The 16,244-nt window shown below is 53.9% G+C and overlaps 1 protein-coding gene across 2 annotated transcripts in view; it reads left to right on the plus strand.

Moving 5' to 3' along the window:
* Positions 1–6,870, plus strand: part of EBF4 (EBF family member 4) — a 58,295-nt gene extending 51,425 nt beyond the window's left edge. Inside the window, exons 12-18 of one of the 2 annotated variants that reach the window (XM_053890389.1) lie at positions 254–342; positions 490–555; positions 657–834; positions 908–1,096; positions 3,832–4,029; positions 5,754–5,829; positions 6,073–6,870. In XM_053890389.1, the coding sequence (XP_053746364.1) occupies positions 254–342; positions 490–555; positions 657–834; positions 908–1,096; positions 3,832–4,029; positions 5,754–5,824 (791 nt within the window). In that variant the 3' untranslated portion in view covers positions 5,825–5,829; positions 6,073–6,870. Of the gene's footprint in view, positions 1–253; positions 343–489; positions 556–656; positions 835–907; positions 1,097–3,831; positions 4,030–5,753; positions 5,830–6,072 lie in introns of those variants that run through there. The other variant, XM_053890390.1, reaches the window with a different exon arrangement.
* Positions 6,871–16,244: the final 9,374 nt, after the last annotated feature.

Here is a 16,244-nt window from a genome sequence, read left to right on the forward strand (position 1 = left end):
TGTGTGTTAATGCCAAGCGCCTGGCACAGGGCCCAGCTCAGTAAATATTTGTTGAATGAATGAGCAAAGAAATGAACTGAGGAAACTCCGCGAACCGAACCTTGCTGACCCGCGTGCCCGGAGCATTCCGAGAGGTTTGGGCCAGGCTTGGTGGAGGGGGTCTGCAGCGAGGCTCCCCGACTTGTTGCCGGCCGGCTTGGTCCTGCGGAGCGCGCTGGGAGGGGGTCCTCCAAAACGCCGCCCCTCTCCCCAGCCCTGAATGAGCCCACCATCGACTACGGATTCCAGAGGCTACAGAAAGCCATCCCCAGACACCCTGGAGATCCTGAGAGGCTGCCCAAGGTACCCAGCGGGGCGCAGCAGACCGGGGATGAGCGAGTCCTGTGGCCCCAGGGGCGGGGTGGGTGGGCGGAGGGGTCGCCCGGCCCCTCTGCCACCCCCCACCCCGGGGCTGTCCCTCCATCCCGCTGTCTCCTCCCCCGCCCCCAGGAGGTGCTGTTGAAGCGGGCGGCCGACCTGGCGGAGGCCCTGTACGGAGTGCCCAGTAGTAACCAGGTATGGCGCCTCCGCCCGCCTCCTCGCGCCGCCAGGCCGGGGACTGTCCCCCTCCCGGCGCCTGCGGCTGCCCCGGCCGTGCCCCGCTCTTGTCTTCGCAGGAGCTACTCCTGAAGCGCGCGGCGGACGTGGCCGAGGCTCTGTACAGCGCCCCCCGCGCGCCCGCGCCGCTGGGACCCCTGGCCCCGAGCCACCCACACCCCGCCGTCGTGGGCATCAACGCCTTCAGCAGCCCGCTGGCCATCGCCGTCGGGGACGCCACGCCGGGCCCGGAGCCGGGTGCGTCCCGCCGCCCCTGAGGGCAGCCCCGGGTCCCCGCCCGCGCTGCGCCCCTGACCGCCCTCTCTCGCAGGCTACGCGCGCAGCTGCAGCAGCGCGTCCCCGCGCGGGTTCGCGCCCAGCCCCGGCTCGCAGCAGAGCAGCTACGGCAGCGGCCTCGGCTCGGGCCTCGGCAGCTACGGGGCGCCGGGCGTGGCCGGCCTCGGCGTGCCCGGGTCCCCTAGCTTCCTCAATGGCTCCACGGCCACTTCACCCTTCGCCAGTGAGTGTCCCCTGCCCGGGGAGCTGCATGGGGCTCAGCCTTGCCCCCTCCCAGCCCCAGGGGGGTGGGGGGCTTCCGGCGACTGTCTCACCACGGTCGACCCTGGCCTTGCCCTTGTGAGCCAGGCCGGCCGTCTCTGCGTGTGACCTGTTTCTGCTGTGGGACGCCTGCCCCTCGACCCCACCCCTTGGCTGCACATCATGGGCCCTGGGGCCGGGGCAGTTCTCGCACCTTTATTCTTTGAGGATTCCAGTTGCACGCGTCGCTTCTAGCCCTCCCCTCCCCTTGAAAGGGCCTTTACCGGGGCTGGGGGGTGGGGGTACCGACATCCAGCTGAAACCTGGCGGACCGCCACCTTTCCGTCTTATGCGGGGACTTTGGGAGGAGGCTGGCGCCCCCTGCCGGAGGTCCTAGGGAACTAATGGCTCAATCAAAATGGGCTTCTACCTGTCTGTCCCCCGTGGTCTGAGAAACAGGGGTCAGAGGAGGAAAGTTGTGGCTCCCTGCAATCCGGCTGGGAAGAGCAGGCAAATTGTGTGGTCAGACAGATGGATACAGGGTTTGAAAGTCCCAATCAGGAGCTGTCTGACATTCAACAAGTTACTTTATTTCTTTCAACTTCAGTTTCCTCTCTGTAGAACGGGATCAGTATCACCCCTGCCTAGGGTCTGTTCTCAGATCTGAATGTGCCACTGTGCATGAAGTGCCCAGACACAATTTAGAAAGAGTGTATGATTTTCCATCCTGGGTACTGCTCTTTCTGGCTGTGGGTTTGAGCCTGACTCTCCTGATGGCCTGGGCTCAGCTTCTGGGACCTGAAGCCCCGGATGTCTGTGTTTACACAGGCCACGAACCTCTACTGTCCCTACTAAGACCCTTGTCTCTCCTGGACCTCTGCTCAGGCCAGGCTCCACCTCTCCCACTTCCTTCAGATCTGGGACAGCATTCTTACAAACTCTCTGGGTGCCCTTTGAATTTTATATTGGCCGGACCTGGAATACCAGCCCTTTCCCTCCACCATACTCACAGTGCAGTCAGCAGTGGGGAGCACACTGCCCCAGTGGGCAGAAGCCACCCCATATGGGGTTTCCCCCCATTCAGCCAGAGGATCAAGAATTCTAGGGCTGCTTAACCCCTGCTTCCAGCATTAGCTGGGGATACCCTGGACTTGCCTCAGGGTTGGTCCCATTTTGTGACCAGTACTAACCCATGTCCCCATCCACTCCCAGTGGCATGTGGCACAGCTCGGTGGCGGGGGGGGAGGGGGGTATCATTCTCATGGAGTCTGCCAGGACATGCCTGGAATGACATCCAGCACTGCCCCAGCCAGAGGGTCTGGGGCTGTCTGCTTGGGCCTCCCCTTGGTCTTCTGCTTTGGCCGCCAGCAACTCTCAGTTTGGCCCACAGATCCCACTACTACCCAAACTACAATATGTGGCTGTAAGCTCCCAGCCTTGAGAGATACAGTACATTTTTCTGGCATTCATCTCAGGCCCTTCATGGAGCTCCATGGGCCTCATCAGCTAGCAGTGAGCCTTGTCTTAAAGAGATGGTGATCCATGAAGCTGAAGACATTTGGAACAGGGGCAGCTGTTGAAGGCATCGCTTTTTCAAAAGGGGAGTGGGGGTGTGCTTAGATGCCAAAGGCAGCCTTCTCAAGCTATTGGTTCCTTTTGAGAAGCCCCCACCCCCACCCCATGCCAGCCACTTGGACAACACTCACATCACAGCCTTATTGGTGTGCAGAAGAGAGAGGCAGGGAGTCGGGTTCAGGTGAGGATGTAGAAAGGAGTATCCAGAGATGCCCTGGGCAGAAGCCCCCAGGAGAGGAGGCCGCAGAAAGGAGGGGCAGGCAAAGCCTGCGAGGAGGAGGCTCCCCGGCTATTCCCAGGTGAACAGGCTACAGCCCTGGATGGCCAGCAGGTTGAGAACAAGAAGATCCAAGGATGTGGATCTCTGTGTTTTTGTTTAAAATCGACTGGTTGGCGGAGGGGGATATAGGAGGCCTCCAGGGCCCAGGCCGGAGATGACAAGGAATTGCATTAGGTTGAAAGAGAACAAAGTGTCTGGGGGGGGGGGGGGGGGGGGCAGGGGGAGGGGTTGGGAAGGGAAACATATGTGTAGAGAAAGTTAGCTTATATTGTGAGCTGAGATTACGGCGGGGGGGCCTTGTAACAGGAACCTGTGTGTACCCCCAAACTTCATCCCTGACCACTTGCCCCAGCTCTGCTGTGAACCTTGATCTTTGACTCTAACCTTGGTACCCCAAAGTCCATGAATGTTTCTTAGCATCTCAGAATCCCAGTGGCTTTCAGCAGGAACCCTGACCTATTCTTTTCCATCACTTCCTCATCATTCATCTTGGGGGACACCTCCCAATATTTGGTTTTGTTGAGTACTCTGGTTTTGCTTTTATTTTGAGCTGGTCTGGCCCTGTCATTTGCAGCCCTGAGAAAAGGTCTGTAGAACCCACAGAGAGGCGAGTGCTAGCCCGGGACCCCAGAGACACCTAGCCTACCTTCAGACCCCGCCCTATACTGGTCTCCCCCGGACCCTCACAGCACCCCCCCGCCCCCGCCAGTAAGGTCTGAGCCTGGTGCCTGGGTCAGCAGCCCACGTGGGGCCCACTGCCCATGCCGGGGCCCCAACTGAGCTGCTCACTCTGGTGCTATCTCCCTGTTGTGTCTCCCACCGCCTTCCCTGCTGCGCCTGCCCCTCCCCGCCCCGCCCCGGAGTCATGCCCTCTAGCCCCCCGCTGGCCGCTGCCTCCTCCATGTCCCTCCCGGCCGCTGCCCCCACCACCAGCGTCTTCTCCTTCTCGCCTGTCAACATGATCTCCGCTGTCAAACAGAGGAGCGCCTTCGCCCCCGTGCTGCGCCCACCCAGCTCCCCACCCCAGGCCTGCCCCAGAGCCCAAGGAGAGGGGCTTCCAGGTGGGTGATCCATGCTGCCCGGCTATGGCCTGGTGGAGCAGGGGGGCTTCAGGGGCCCACTCCGTCCACATCTCACCAGAGCCTGGGGCTGGTTGGCCAGTTTTCCCTGGAGGGTGTAGAGAAGGGAGTTCTGCGGAGGTCTCAGGAAGTCCATCAGGAACCCACTTCCCTAGGCCTCATAGCTTGGGGTGGTCACACTCTGAAACTGCCAGTTGGCCACGTGGCCAACGAGAAGATTCGAATCTCAGTTGGAGGAGGTCTGGAAACCACTCCCATCCCCACCTGGTTGAGCACAGAACAAAGACCCAACACTCGGAGCTGGAGAAACCCCACACAGGCTGCGTGCCTTTGACCTATGCCTCCTGGTGTCCACGAGAGGGTAGCACACACCGCCCTGAGAAACTGGGTCGCTGGTGGGAGGGAAGGGGACTGGCCTTAAATACGGTTTAACCCAGCTTCCCCGCCCCCATTTTATTAATTTTTTTAATGTTTATTTATTTTTGAGACAGAGAGAGACAGAGCATGAATGGGGGAGGGTCAGAGAGAGGGAGACACAGAATCCGAAACAGGCTCCAGGCTCTGAGCGGTCAGCGCAGAGCCCCACGCGGGGCTCGAACTCACGGACCGTGAGATCATGACCTGAGCCGAAGCTGGACGCTTAACTGACTGAGCCACCCAGGCACCCCCCGCCCCCATTTTATAGATGTAGAATTGAGACTATGTCACCCCTCCCACATGCCATTAGTGAAATGGTTGTCATCTGTCATTTATCTCCTTCAAGTCAGCATCCAACTTAACAATGCTGGGCCCTGACCAGCAGTGTATAGTGAGTCAGGAAGAGTCACATCCCCTAGAATAAGATGACTTTTAGGATAGGCTCGTTAGAGAATGTTCTAGGATGATTTAAAAGGGCACAGTCTTTTTTTTTTTTTTTTTTTTTTGCCTTGTTTCCAAGTTTTGAATAATTGTTTTTTAAGCTTAATTTGGGAGAGAGAGGGCACGCACGAGCTGGGGAGGGGCAGAAAGAGAGGAGAGAAGACTCTCAAGCAGGCTTCGCGCTGATAGCACGGAGCCAGACTTGGGGCTCGAACTCACGAACCATGAGATCATAACCCGAGCTGAAGTCAAGAGTTGGCTTAACCAGCTGAGCCACCCAGGCACCTCTAGATAATTTTTCTTAACCTGAGTGTGTCTGGAGCTTAAAATGTGAAGGTTGGGGAGAAGAGGGCCACTGATTTCTCCTACCAGCAGAGAGATCATGGAGGGCAGGGGTTTAGGCAGGGGCGAGCGAGGGTGACCGAAGTGATGAATTTTGTGGGCATACGGGAGGGAGATATGTTGCTGCCACATTAGGTGTCAGTACTCCAGGGGGCTGACCTCTTTCCTGAGCTGGCACTCTGTCTCCTCACCTTGACCCAGGCCCTCTGGAGGCAGCAGGGCTGGGAAGAGGAGCCCAGAGTCCCCTCTTTCAATTGAGGAAGTTGGGCCAGCAAGGGCTTGGGCTGCACCCCCTGAGAGAGGTCTGAAGGGCAAGCTGCACCTAACTGTCTGCAGTGCTGACCCCAGGCCAGGACTAGGAGTGACCGAATCCCTGCAAGGCTCCCCATAGCTCTGCCCTCAGAAAGTGCTGGTGCCCTGCATGCTGTCCCCTGCCCAGAGGCACACAGGCAGATAAGGCCCCCAGACCGCCCAGAGCTTACAGTTCCTCTCTTTGCTTACGGCAGACCAGCCTTTTGAAGATTCCGACAAGTTCCACTCTTCAGCCCGGGGGCTCCAGGGCCTGGCCTACTCCTAATCGCGGTAGGTCTCTGGCTCAGTCTTGCTTCCTCTTTTGGCCCTGGATAGACTCTCTGTCCAAAAGACTTTTGCAAGGATGGGGACCTGGGGTCCGAGTCTCCGTTCTCCAGGGCCCATCTAGACAGCTGTCGGGGCCACACAGCCCCACCCCCCGTGGCCAAAGCTGAACAAGTGGAGAGAAGTGGTTTCCGGTCCCCTGGCAACCAGCCTTTTTCCAGGACCTTCTTCTCTCCCTCTCCCCACCAGGTCTGCGGGTGTTGCCCCCACCGAGCCCGGACTGGAGGGCCCTCTGGGATTCACACTCATGTCCCGGATGGCAGCACAGACAGATGCAGAGCCAGGGCTTCGGGCAGACATCAACCCAGGGGCCTGAACAGGCCTCCCTGTGCTTCCGGCCTCCAGCCCCACAGGCTTCTCTCACCTCCCCTTCTTGGGGCCGGTTGAAGGCCTAGCACTGTGCTGACGCTCTTGACAGGAGAGCATCCCGAGGTCCTGGGATGCTGGGCCTTACTGGGTCGGTTCCTCTGGAAGAGATGGGCCTTGTGCAGACCAGACCATCAGGTGGCAGGAGCCGGGGATGGGGACTGTGGGGAAGAGGACAGCTCAGGGAGAGGTCCTGTTGGTGTCTGACCCACCACAACTGGCCCAGCATCCCAACTTCTCTCCGGGGCAAAGGGTGGTGCCCAGTGGCCTCAGGAGGCCTGCCCAGGCTCCCATGGAGCTTCCAGCGGCTGCTCGACCCCCGTGGCTGCTCCCTCCGAGGCCTGCACACTCATGCTTGCCACATTACCAATCCCACTGGGGGCTTCTGGCGTGGAGGGTGCCGAAGAGGGAGCGCCAAGCCCCCCGAATTGTGGGTCTTCCTTCCAGTGGCTGTCTTGTGGACTCTGGCCCCACACGCACATGACTCTGGCCGGCCTCATAGCACCATGGAATGGGCCTCGCTGCCACCGGCCTCATATTCTGCTCTGCTGAGGTTGGAGAAATCAGAACAATAAACACAGATGCAGGTGGCCACCCGGCCTCTCTTGCCTGCTTCCTTGGCGTGGGTCTGCTTTTCTCAGTGGTTCCGCAGCTCTCCCGGGGCCCCTCCCAGCCGTGTCCCCGTGCAGCCTCCTTGAACCTTGGGCTGCTTCAACAGCCCCAGCGTTCAACTGAGTAACCCGTGTTTGCTCTCAGGTATTGGTGGGGGTGGTGGGCAGGCCAACAGGCCTGAGGACTTAGGACACGGGCTCCGCCTCAAGAGCTTAGGTGAGGAGCACGATCTGGCCACTGAAAACTCAGTACCCCCAGCTGTCTGGCCAGGACCAAGGCAGGGATTGTCAGAGGACTTCCTGGAAACCAGAGCAGAGCAGACCAAACACTGCTCAGTTGTACCAAGATCAGAAGTGAGATCCATTCTGCATGGAGGTGGCAGGGCCTCCCTGGGGCAGGGCAGGGTAGGGAAGCTTTTGGTCCTGAGGTTGCCTCTTTGAGCAAGTCCCAATCACCCCCCTCCCCAAGCCTAGGCACCCTCGGCTCTCCTATCTCAGAGTTTGGGAGGAGGGATAGTAAAGTGGGAAGATGCCCAGGCTCATTTACCCCTCCTAGGATGAATTCCCGCCATTCCCTGAGATGTGTCCCCTAGATCCCACAGGTCTAGCTGTCTGACTCTGGAAGCCATTTTTTTTTTTTTTTTTTTTTTTTTTTTTTGACCCACTGTCCAGGGAGCCCAACATCCATCTTCAGGCCTCAGGCTTTACTCTCTTCATGGTTGTACTCCTTGGCTCTGGCCTCTGGAAACGCTGTCCTTCCCCAACCCACGGGCCCTGCAGTCTTCTGGACAAACCCTTGCCCAGGCAGATGGGGTGTTCGTGGCATTCAGAGACCTTCACTCCCTTCCCTTGTGTTCTTGGCCAGTACCTGGGGATTCATCTCACCCATGACAGGCCCATGACAGGGGTAGCCTTCTGGTCATCTCAGTGCTCACCTGGCCTCCCCCTCACTTCTGCTCCCAGCCCGTGTTGCAGAACCCTAAAGCCTGCCAGCCCAGGCCCTGCTCCAATCAGGCTCCAAGCAGTTCCCACTGCCCCAGGCCCTCGCAGGCTGAACGCCAGCAGAACTGTAATCTGCACTGGACGAAGGTGGTGGCTGGATAGTGGTCACACTCCAGTTCTGTGGTTGATATAAATGACATGGGTTATCTGTCCTCAAAGACCTCAACACTGTGCTCCGGCCCCCATCCAAATGAAACACTGCCCACTCCCTCACGTGCAGCAGGCAGTTCTAAATCAACGATGCTTTTGCCTTGGACTGAATCGTGTCCTTCCAAAATTCGTACACTGAAGCCCCAGCCCCTCCTTCCATGTGTTGTATTTGTAGGTAGAACCTTTAAGGAGGCGATTAAGGTTAAGTAAGGTTGTAAGAGTGGGGACCTGACCTGACAGAACTGGTGTCCTTGTATGAAGGGGAAGAGACTCCGGAGTTCTCTCTCTCCACTGTGTGAGGACACAGCGAGGTATCCATCTATAAGACACAAAGAGAGCCCTCACCAGGAACTAAATCAGTTGACACCTTTATCTGGGACTTCTAACTTGCAGAACTGTGAGAAAATATATTTCTGTTGTTTAACCCCCTCAGTCTATGGTTTTTCGTTACAGCGGCCCAGGCTGATATGATGTTCTTTCCCACTTGTCTTAGTTTGGGTTCCCTTAGAAGCAGAACCTGAGACAAGTGAATATGATGTTCTTTCCCACTTGTCTTAGTTTGGGTTCCCTTAGAAGCAGAACCTGAGACAAGTGCCCTGCTGGAGAACTCTGGGAGACAGGGTAGAACACAACTCAGAGCTTTCCCACCTGAGTGGCAAAGAATCTGGGATACTGATCCCCCAGCCCTCCTGTGCAATTGCCTGAGGCCGGCTCCCAGCAGATTGCCCCTCTGGCACTTCTGGCCTGTCCTCCCATCTGCACAGAAAAAGCCACCAGTTAGGCTTTTGTTGTAGGATGTTGCAAGCAGGTACCGGAACTGGACTATAAGTCCGAAGGGATATGGGCAAGCCACCGACAGCCTCCACTCCTAGCCCTTTAGAGAGGGAGCATCTCCAGGAAGTTCTCTGCCTTCCTGCCACCTGTTTCCCGACAGAGCCCAGCTTCTGTGTTCTGCATCCTACCCTGGGGATCTGGCGACCTTTGGGGCTGCGTGTAGCTCAGGCAGGACCCACTGTGGACAGGCTTCCCTGACTCAAGCTGCAGAGCTAGGCAGCAGCTTTGACCAGCCCTCCTCCTGACTTCTGCAAAATGCCCTTCTCCCCACCTGTACCTATATTGGCAGGACCCTTCTTCTTCCAGAAAGAAAATTCTCCCAGAAAAACGGGAAGTGCCATGCATTTGGGGAAAGACAGTCTTTTCAATAAATGACATTGAGTCCATTGGATATTCAGATGAAAAAATTAAACTTGACCTCTGCCTCACACCATACACAAAAATTAATTCTAGGTGGATTCTGGATCCAAATGTGAAAGCTAAAACAATAAAGCTTCATGCCCTTGAAGATGGACTAGAAGACTTTGGCCAGAGTAACCTCTAAGGTCTGTTTTCCCACTGCATGGTCAATTTTATTTTATTATTATTTTTTAAAGAGTTTATTTTTTTAAGGAATCTCTACACCCAACGTGGGGCTCAAATTCACAACCCCGAGATCAAGAGTTACACGCTTTACTGACTGAGTTGCCAGGGGCCCCTGCGTGATCAATTTTAGAATGAGGTAAGCATTGAACATCCTTGAGGTGGTTCGAATGGACCCCCAGATATCTTTTCTCTTCCCTGGGATAACTTCTCTAAATAGGAAAAAGTTCAGGGGCGCCTGGGTGGCTCAGTCAGTTAAGAGTCCGACTCTTGGTTTTGGCTCAGGTCATGATCTCATGGTTCGTGAGTTTGACCCTCACATTGGGCTCTGCCAGGCTCTGCACTGACCGTGTGGAGCCTGTCTGGGCTTCTCTCTCTCCTTCTCTCTACACCCCTCCCCCGCTCACTCTCTCTGTCTCTCTCTCTCAAAATAAATAAACTTAAAAAAGAAAGTTCATACATCACAGTGTCTTTCTCATGGGCTCTTCACAGACCGTGTTTCTCTGAAGTCTCTAGCCCCTAACCTAGGGTGGCCCCTCCTGCCTCCCTACTCACGCCTTTGCACCTATACCCTTGACCTTCCTTCCTCTGCTACCATTCGGTGGCAGTAATAACACCCAGTGGGAGGAAATGGGCCACCTCCTTGAGGCCACCATGCTTGAAGACTGGTGTTCACAAGAAGACCCCCAACGCGAGGATCCTGATGAGTGTGCAGCATTGACTATCCCTGTGGACTCATTCTCCTATCGTTTCCTGAACATTCTCTTTCTCTTCACTCTCATTATGAGATTTAAAATTTCTTAAAGTAATCTCTACACCCAATGTGGGGCTCATCACAACCCAAGATCAAGAGTCTCATGCCCTTCCAACTGATACAGCCAGGCACCCCTCATTATGAGATTTTTAATGACCAGAACTTCTCAACTGAATGTAGTCTAAGTTATCAATCATTTATTTATGGTTGGTTTTTGGTAGGTTTTTTTTTTGAGAGAGAGAGAGTGAAACATGAAAGGGGGAGGAGCACAGGGAGAGAGAGAAAGAGAGAGAGAGAGAGAGAGAGAGAGAATCTTAAGCAGCCTCCACACTCAGCATGGAGCCTGACTCAGGGTTTGATCCCAGGAAACGTGAGATCATGATCTGAGTCAAAATCTAGAGTCCTGTGCTTGGGGCACATGGATGACTCAGTCAGTTAAGCATCCAACTCTTGATTTCAGCTCAGGTCATGATCTCATGGTTCGAGGGATCGAGCCCTGGGTGGGGCTCCGCAATGACAGTGCAGAGCCTGCTTGAGGTTCTCTCTCTCTGCTCCTCCCCATCTCTAAAAATAAACATTAAAAAAAAAAAGAGTTGGACACTCAACCAACTAAGCCACCTAGGTGCCCCCACTTCTTGTATCCTTTTAAGAAATCTTTACCTACCCCCAAATCAAGAAGATATTTTTATGCATGGTATGAGCGAGGAGTTCCGTTTAATTGTTTTTGTATGGATGCTCAGTTGGCTCAGCTCCATTTATTGAAATGACCAACTTTTACCCACCACACCACAGTGGGTGCATGAATCAAATGAATTTATCATGAATCAAATGTCCATATATGTATAGGTCTGTTCTGGATTCTCTATTCTGATCCACTGGTCTTTTGTTTATATTTACACACTATATATGTGTGTTAATACATACACTATCTTAATTACGTTAGATTTATAGATGTACACACTATATATGTGTGTTATAGATTTACACACTATATATGTGTGTTAATACCACACTATCTTAATTACGTTAGATTTATAGTAACTTTTGATATCTAGTATGGCAAATTGTCCAGCTTAGTTCTTCATGATTATCTTGGCCACACTTGGTCCTTTGCATTTCCATACCAATGTTATAATCAGTTCATTAATTTCTATTTCAAAAACCTGCTGAATTTTCCTTGGCATTGCATCTGTAAATTTGTAGAGCAGTTAATGGAGAATTAATGTCTTTGATATACTGAGTATTTCAATCTATGGATATTGTATATTCCGTCACTTATTTCTTTTAAAACTCCTCTTAATAATATTTTATAGGCCTCTGTCTTACACATCTTTCATTTATTCCTCGGTATTTGATTACTTTATGCTATTATAAATAATATTTTCTTAATTTCACTGTTTGTTGTGTGTATGCAATTGATTTTTGAATAATAACCTTATACCCAGCAACCTTGCTTAACTCACATATAGTAATACTTTATCCATAGATTTTCTTGGATTTTTTTAGCTACAAAGGACAGTTTTACTTCTTCATTTCCAGTCCTTCTTTCTTTTTCTTACCTAAATGCACCGGTTGGACCCTTAATTCACTGTTGAATAAAAGGAGTAATAGTGGACATCTTTGTTTTGTTCCTGACCTCAAAAGGCAAACTTGGACTTTTCATCATTAATATCATGTTTGGTTTTATAGATATCCTTTTATTCCTAATTTTCTTTAAAATTTTTTTAAATTATTTAAATCATTTAATTTAATCAAATGCTTTTCTGCATATCTTGAGATCATCACATGATTTTCTCCATTATTTTGTTAACGTGCTGAATTGCATTCATCGTACGTGTGATGTTAAGCCATCGCATTAACTGTCTACTTATGTGTTTGACGGCGAACTCCCATCCTTTACCCAGGAGATACCATTTGTTAATAGGTAGTCCCTCCCCTGTTTCCCTCAATCTCTCTCTCTCTCTTTCTATCTCAATCTCTCTCTCCTTTCATCTCTCTCCCTCCCTCTCTCTCTTTCAATCTCAATCTCAATCTCTCCTTTCATCTCTCCTCCTCCCTCTTTCTCTTTCAATCTCAATCTCAATCTTTCTCCTTTCATCTCCCTCCCTCTCTCTCTTTCAGTCTCAATATCAATCTCCCTCCTTTCATCTCTCCCCCTCCCTCTCTCTTTCAATCTCAATCTCAATCTCTCTCTCCTTTCATGTCTCCCCCTCCCTCTCTCTTTCAATCTCAATCTCTCTCCTTTCATCTCCCTCCCTCCCTCCCTCCCTCTCTTTCAGTCTCAGTCTCAATCTCCCTCCTTTCATCTCTCTCCCTCCCTGTCTCTTTCAATCTCAATCTTAATCTCTCTCCTTTCACGTCTCTCCCTCCCTCTCTCTCAGTCTCAATCTCAATCTGTCTCTCCTTTCATTGCTCTCTCTCTCTACTGCTCTTCCCAGAAGGCACTCATTGGCCCTCACCTCCCCGATTTCTCAGGAAGATAGGCTTCTGGGAAACAAAATGCCGAGCCCTGCAAACTGCCGGGGTACATCACCCTGCCATGCTACCTTCTGGGAGCAGGGCTGCAAACACAAAAGAACACATGTAAATTAATGTCTCCCTAAGTCACTCTACCTCAACTCTAACCTGTCTCCCCCTAGCTGGACTCCTGGCTTTGGGTCCCCTTTACTGGAATTGCAGAAGGGCACTCGTGAGCCATCTTTCCAGAAGACCCTGCCTCCACTTACTTCCCAAAGGGAAAGGGGCCCAAATCTCCCTGCCTTGCCAAGCAGGGGGCTTGCAGGGGAGAGGAGTGGCAACCCTGGACAGATGGTGTGGTTCTGGGTTTAGAGCTGTGAGGACTGCCAAGGCGGTTCTAGCTGCACAGACGCCCCCACCCCCCGCCACTGGAGACAGAATGGAAGAGATCTCCCGACTCGAAAGATACAGAAAAGGCTTCGCACCAGGACAATAACACAGACAAGGCCATTTTGGGGGCACATTCTTCAGGTAATTTTATTCCTTGAGAGAGCAGGAGCCAAGTGTTTAAAAGGGGAAGGAAAAATGCTTCAGCAGGTCTGTTGTTCCTTGGGGCCCAGCAACCTGCCATCTTGTTTCTTCAAAGCCTTTCCTTCCCCATCCATCCCCTGCTAGCCTGGGAACGAAAGCGGCTTCTGATGTACCCCTGGCTGTGCAGTGCACCCCTCGGGCGGGCGGACAGGGCTGCCAGGGCTCCCGGCAGAGCTGGGGGAAGCTCCTGAGCCGCTGGGAGAGGGGAAGCGTGGACGCATCTCCGTGGCAGGGCTGCGAAGGGCCGTGTATCTGGCACTGTGGCCAAGGGATGCTCCGCAGTTTGGCAGCCATCCCGTGAGTCCAGGAAAGCCCCTCCTGGCCTGGGTCCCTATCCCTGATGGCCCTCTTGGGGTTCCACTCACCTGGGAGCCTGGCTCCCCTCCACGCTTCCGCCCACTCGCCCAGAATCCAAGTTCACCTTCAGGTGGGTGGAGGAGGGCCCCGGCCACTCTGGGGCTGGCGTGGACTCAAGCTTCGGCTTCTGTGGTGAAAGCTGGTTTGTCTCGGGCTGCTCCCTAGGCCCTTCTGGGAGCCAGGCCCAGAAGGCCACCTTGCCAAGACAAACTGTGGCCGCCGGGTGGAATGTGGTGGGGTGGCTGCCGAGGAGGCCCAAACTTGGCAGGCCTCTCAACGGTGCCCCGGCCCGTTCCGAAGCACGGAGCCCGACGGGGTCGGGCCGGGCCGGGAGCAGTTACCGAGACCGCTGGGCACCTCGCTGCCCTCTTGTTGAGTGAGGCAGGGACGCCCCCCTCTCTCGGTCTCACCCGAAGACCGGAAGCTCATAATGAAGCCTCAAGGTTGACAGAAGTCCTTCACACCTGCTTCCTTGGGGGAGCAGTTCAGGAGCAGAAGTTGAGGAAAGAGGGGGTCACAGGGAGCTGTCTGGGCCCGTGTGTGTATGTGCAGAGTGAGGCCTGTCAGAGCGAGAGGAAGAACCCCAGCAAGGCCTCGAATTCCTTCAGCAAAACCCAGACTGGTGGGGGGGGGGGCTACCCTGTCATCAGAGCCCCCCGTTTACTCAGCACTTGCCGTAAGCCTAGTCCCTTGGGTGGGATCCCCTGAAACAGAGCTAAAGTGGGGACGTGGGTGCTGGTGAAAGGGCTCTCTCGAAGAAAAGCAGTGAGGGGAGCAGAAGAGGGCAGGGGAAAGAGCTAAGAATGTGGTCTCAGCAGGAGTCTGACACGATCCCAATGGGGACCTCTGGAGCTTGAAGGCCACCACGTTGGACCCTCTCGGTGGCAAGGAGATAGCTCTGATGGCTCCGTGCCAGTCGCCGGTTACAGGCTGCCAAAGCATGTAACCCCAGTGTCAAGAGGCTCCCGTTTGGCCAAGAGCAGTACTCGAGAGAAGCTATGAGCTGTCAGTAGCCGACACGCCCTGCAGTCGAGGGATGGGTGTGCCGGCTGGTGAGAAGGTTCTGGATGCGACGCTGAGGGCCTCCACCATCCCCATCGCCAGCACCTCGAGAACAGGGGCTAGGCCTTCAGAGCACCACTACTCCGGTGACAAGGACTCCCCTTCTGTCTCAAGAGGGGGAGCGTCCTGGGCTGTTGACAAACAGGAAGGTCAGACGACGCGCACAGCACTCTGTAGCAGAGCGGGACCCACGGCTAGTGGGGCCGTTGACTCAAGAGCAGCCACTCATTAAGAGGTGATGGGTAGTGTCTACACCGGCCCTGCTGACCCAGGGCCCCAGGTTGTTGGGACAGATGCCGGTGCAAGCCGCCCATCCTCTTGAGCCTGTCCTTTCCCCTCCCCACCCAGGTCGGGCCCAGTTTCCTTTCCCCACCTCCCAGATCAGGTGACCTTCAGTGGGTCCCGAGAGGAGGGGAAGGGCTGGCACTCTTGCTATCCCTCTAGTCTCTTGCCAAGACATCATCTTGGCATCAAGGCCTGCTTCCCTTTTCATGCTCAAGAGCCAATTTCCAAAACAAAACAAAAAACACTGAACCTGCTCTGTTTCTCCCTCCGAACCGCTAAATCTAAAATGCATACAGAAAGGTCACTTTGTCCTGAAGTCAACTTTAGCTCACATTAAGAGAGCCGCTCCCGCGGCACCTGGCTGGCTCAGTCGGCGGGGCACGCTGGATCTGGGGTTGTGGGTTCAAGCCCCACGTTGTGTGTAGAGATTACTCAAAAATAAAATCATGGGGCACCTGGATGGCTCAGTCAGTTAAGCGTCTGACTTCGGCTCAGGTCATGATCTCACGGTTGGTGGGTTCGAGCCCTGTTTCAGGCTATGCATGGACAGGGCAGATCCTGCTTGGGATTCCCTCCCTCCCTCTCTCCCTCTCTCTCTGCCCCTCCCCAACTTGTGCTTTCTCTCTCTCAAAATAAATAAATAAATAAATGTAAATAAATACATAAAATCTTTAGGAAAAAAAAAAAGATAGCCACTCCTGCTTTCTTTCGATTAATGTTTGCATAATGTATCTTTTTCAACCTTTTTAAAATTTTTTTTAATGTTTATTTTTGAGAGAGAGAGAGACACACACAGGGCAAGTGGGGGGAGAGAGAGACACACACAGGGCAAGTGGGGGAGGGCGAGAGAGAGGGAGACACAGAATCAGAAGCAGGCTCCAGGGTCTGAGCTGTCAGCACAGAGCCCAAGGCGGGGCTCGAACCCACAAACTGTGAGATCATGACCTGAGCCAAAGTTGGACGCTTAACCGACTGAGCCACCCAGGCATCCCTCTTTTTCAGCCTTTTACTTTCAAGGTGCGTGTATCTTTACATTGGAAGTGAGTTTATTATAGTCTATAGTTGAGTCCCGTCTTGTAAACCACTCAGCCAATAAGCTGGGCTCTTAAGTGCACTTTTCATTATGTATCTTCAGCTTTGACGAATAAAAACCATCTCTTCTTGTTTTGGGGAAAAGATGATGCTGGCGGTGGGGAGCAGGGAGATGGGACCTGTGGCACTGAATTCCTCCCGGTGATCTGAGATTGAAAATATGAGAGGCTTGGGGTGCCAAACCTGGGCGGTTCAGGCAGTTAAGTGTCTGACCTCAG

This window comes from Panthera pardus, unplaced genomic scaffold (assembly GCF_024362965.1).
Source record: "Panthera pardus isolate Hobbes unplaced genomic scaffold, ASM2436296v1 HiC_scaffold_25, whole genome shotgun sequence".
NCBI lineage: Eukaryota > Metazoa > Chordata > Mammalia > Carnivora > Felidae > Panthera > Panthera pardus.